The sequence below is a fragment of the Acanthisitta chloris genome, unplaced genomic scaffold, assembly GCF_000695815.1.
Source record: "Acanthisitta chloris isolate BGI_N310 unplaced genomic scaffold, ASM69581v1 scaffold7180, whole genome shotgun sequence".
Lineage (NCBI taxonomy): Eukaryota > Metazoa > Chordata > Aves > Passeriformes > Acanthisittidae > Acanthisitta > Acanthisitta chloris.
In genome coordinates this window covers 5,556-9,440 of record NW_008652170.1, presented here as the reverse complement: position 1 = coordinate 9,440, position 3,885 = coordinate 5,556, and the positions used below count along the sequence as shown (strand labels likewise).

The following is a 3,885-nucleotide window of genomic DNA, read 5'->3' as shown; positions in this document are numbered from 1 at the left end:
CCTCCCCGCCGTATTCCTCATCTCCTTTGCCGCGCTGGTCGCCTGCCTGTCCCACAACCCTCTCTACATGATGGTGTTACGGTGAGCAGTGGGCAGGGAGGGGCACACGGCCTGGGATGATGGTTCTCCGTGCTGGGATCAGTGGGGCCTTTCAAGCAAGGCTTGGCCAAACACAAAGCCACCACCACCAGCTTTGACCTCCTGTCACTTCTGCCCCACAGGGTGGTGAACCAGGACGAGAAGTCATTTGCCATTGGAGTCCAGTTCTTACTAATGAGGCTGTTGGGTGAGTGTTCATCTCCTGCCAGGGGTGGGGGGTGCACCTGGGTGCTCAGAGGTTTGCTGAAGCTCCCCAGGGACAGCAGCCTAACTCCATCCTCTCTCCCCCCAAGCCTGGCTGCCAGCACCAGCAATGTTTGGAGCCCTCATCGACTCCTCCTGCATCTACTGGCAGCAACAGTGCACTCGGCGCCGCTTCTGCGCCTACTACAACAACGACTTCCTCCGCAACAGGTACCCCTGCCACCTGCCCCCTGTCCCCTCTTGGGGGGATGGCCACTGGGATGATCCTCAGCTCAGCCTGGTACCAGGTGGAGGTGCCACCTCCAACCAGCATCTCCTTGCTCTTCTCCCGGCAGATACCTGGGGCTGCAGGTGGGCTACAAGGTGGCAGGCACCATCCTCCTCGCCCTCATCAGCTGGAAGGTGAAGAAGAGCAAGGAGTACAACGTGCAGGAAAAGGCAGCAGGGCTGGTGTAGCCCCTCCAAGGACTGACTCTGCACCCCCTCATCACCCACTGCCAGCACTTTGTCTTGTTTGGGTTTTTCTCACCTCCTCCAGGAGTGACTTCACCTTTGCAGCCCTGAGCAACTCTCGCTCCGGGCGAGGGGTGCTCCATCCCATCCCATCCTGGGACTGCTCCTCCCAGGTCTCCAGCTGTGCTTGTCAGCACCTTGGGGAGAGGCAGCAGCCCCCACCAGCTGGAGCAGGAGGCAGACAGGGGCTGGAACACATAGACCCAGAGAAGTGCCTGCTGTGGGCGATGGTTCCTGCACCAGTGTGATGTTCCCAGCCAGGCAGTGTCCCTGGGGCTGGGACAGGAGCAGGGCAGAGAGCTGCCAGCTCCAAGGGGCTCCCCATGTCCCCCTGCCCACAGCAGGGGAGCTGCCAGCCCTGAGGGGCTCCCTGTGTCCCCCTGCCCACAGCTGTTGCAGAGGTCAGTGTGGACACTGCACGCTTACCACCAGGGATTTATTGCAGAACATTTGGGGTCTGTTGCTCTTTTTATATTTTAAATAAAGGTCACTTTTCCAGCTGTTGTGCTTTCCTGGGTCTCCCCCCACCTCAGAGCTGGCCACACCAGCAAGACAAGGTGCTGGGGAGGCTGCAGGTGGTTATCCTGAGCACATCACGGCTGGGAAAGGTGAAGAGATGTTGGCAGAGGGGGGAATGTGATCCAACAGAGATGAGGAAGCTGCAAGGGGCTGGAACCTGTGTGAAGAGGGGTGCAGGCAGGGGGTGCTGGGTGCTGTAGGCACAGTGCAGGGAGCTGCAGGTCCAGGACTATGGGTAGTGGTCTCAGGCAGGGGCTTTGCAGGCAGGATCAGGCAGCTGGAACAGGAGGCACTGCGTTTCCCACATCCCCCTGCCCTGCCAAAGCCATCCCATCCCAGTCAAGCTGCAGCCTGCGGCCAGCACTGAGCCTCAGGCTGTGAACAGGGTTAGAAGAACAAAAAGCAAAGCATAAAGCTGACTTGGGGGGGGCGGAACAAGAAGAAAACAAGTTTCCAGTTTTGTCCTCTTCCCTCAGACACTGGGAAAAAGCAGCCCCAAAGAGGCAAGTCATGAAGTGAGGCCCAAAAAGCAGTGCCACAGCCCCAAGGAGGCTTCATCCTCCACCCCAGCTCAGCCACACTGCCCTGCAAGTCACCCCCAGCCCAGCAAAGTTGTGCATCCACAGGGAGCCACCTGAATGCAGCTGTGCCCAGCACACTGCAGCTGGCTGAGACTCCTGGGCATGGCAGCAAAGTGCCTTTAGTGTTCAGCTTTTTGGTCTTTTTTTTTGCTGCCATGTGATCATCAAGTCTCTAATGATCAGACCAAGGAGTCTGACCTCACCCAGGAGAACCCAAGGCTAGAGCCCTGTAGGTGCAGAAAAATTATCTTTTTTTGCCAACACAGACCTGGCCACGGAGGAAGGTTGGTCCCCAGTGCTGTGCTAAGCAGGAGCAGAGCCTCATCCCTGTGGATCTGACCCCGCTGGGACGAGCCAAGACAAACACACAGACTAAAGCAAGACTTAAACATTTAAGCAAAAAAAAAAAAATTTATTTAAGGAATCCCTTTGAAAAGAATAACTTAAAGCCAACTGTGGCCTCATGCTACCATCCCCCCTTAGGCAGAGGCCAACTCTGCTTTTCAGGGAGACAGGTCTTTGCAAGAACAACCCCTCAAAGCAAAGAAACAGCAAGTTTTTGCCCAAAACCACTTCAGCACCATGGATTTAAAGCAGGCAGCCTAGGCTCTCCAGCTAAAAGAGTTCGAAGCATGACAAGCATGTTCCAGCAAGACTCTGCCTGCAGGAACCAGAGGAATCCCTGGTAAATACAACCCTCCCCACCTCCTGCAGGGATGGTGGCAGAGCCACTGGGTTCCAGAGGCTAGAAATGCCAATGCTTCCAGGGCACAGGGCTTTGCTGAAGATTGTTCCTGCTCTTCCCAATACTTGGCAATGCTACAGGGAGGCAGGGAAAGCCCCAGAGAAGCAAAAGGACAAAAGAGATCAGCTGAGAAATGCAGGAGGCATCAAACCAGAGAGGAGAGGAGTCTGCAAGGGAAAAAAAGGCTCTGCCAGGAGCCAACCACTCCCACCCAACCCAAACCAACAGGGGAAGCCAGAAAACCAGGGAAAAATGCCACTGCAGTTGGACTCTGATGTGCAATGAGACACAAACTGGAAAAACCTCACATTTCTTTCCCTCTTCCCTGACCACCACTCTCAGGAGGAGGAAGCCCATGGATGTGCTGGCAGCTCGACCTTCCCTCTCACTGTGCCACAACTGCTGATGGATTACACACACAGAGACCCTCCTGCAGCTGCTGGAGCAGCAAATGCCAGGCACTCCACACCTCACACAGGGTGCAGGTATGGATCTTAAATTCTGCCCACCTCAGCTTCCTGCTCACACCCTCCTACAACTCTGCCACCCAGGATGTGTGTACGTGGCTGTGGGAGAAGAGCCTGCAAGGAGAAGCAGAGTGACAAAAGCTTTCAGAACACAGCCCTCAGCTAAAAAACATGCCAAGAACTGCCATGAGTGGAAATCACAGGGGGCACAGGGACTGAGGAAGAGCAGCCAGCCTGGTCTGGGCATCCCACAGACCCCTCCAGCCCCCCAGAAATGGGACTGGACCAGTCTGAAAGAATGGGAAGGTAGAGAGGCAGAGGAAAACAGCTTTTTATACTCAGTGCTCACGTAGCTATGCACTCTGGCAGGGCAGCAGAGGTGATGTGCAGTGCTTCCCAGCACAGAGCACAGCAGTATCCACCAGGAGGTGGCCAGTGGCTCTGGGAAGCAACAGGACTTCACTGCTAAATCAAGGCAGGAGAAAACAGACTCCAATCTCTAAAACTCACCTGGCAGTGCACTCCTTCCTAATTTGCTTGGCAAACCTTATGCTTTTCATTTGGTAGTTAAGGAAAAACCAAAGTCCAGAGGGTCAGCAGCCCAGGGAAGGACAAAGGAGAAGAAGAGAGGATAAAAATACTGCAGCATGAAGAGACAGAGGATATCACAGCAGCAGTTGCCATGTCAGTCCCAAGCCCATGAGCAGCAGAGGAAGACACCACAATGCTGAGGTTCCTTCTTTCTACAGCAAGATGA

The 3,885-nt window shown here is 55.2% G+C and overlaps 1 protein-coding gene across 1 annotated transcript in view; it reads left to right on the top strand.

Moving 5' to 3' along the window:
* SLCO2A1 (solute carrier organic anion transporter family, member 2A1) overlaps positions 1–759 on the top strand; it is a 21,773-nt gene extending 21,014 nt beyond the window's left edge. The window contains 4 exon segments of the mRNA XM_009076205.1: positions 1–81; positions 222–286; positions 393–513; positions 639–759. The exon segment at positions 1–81 is cut by the window's left edge and continues 21 nt beyond it. Coding sequence (XP_009074453.1) covers positions 1–81; positions 222–286; positions 393–513; positions 639–759 — 388 coding nt within the window.
* Positions 760–3,885: the final 3,126 nt, after the last annotated feature.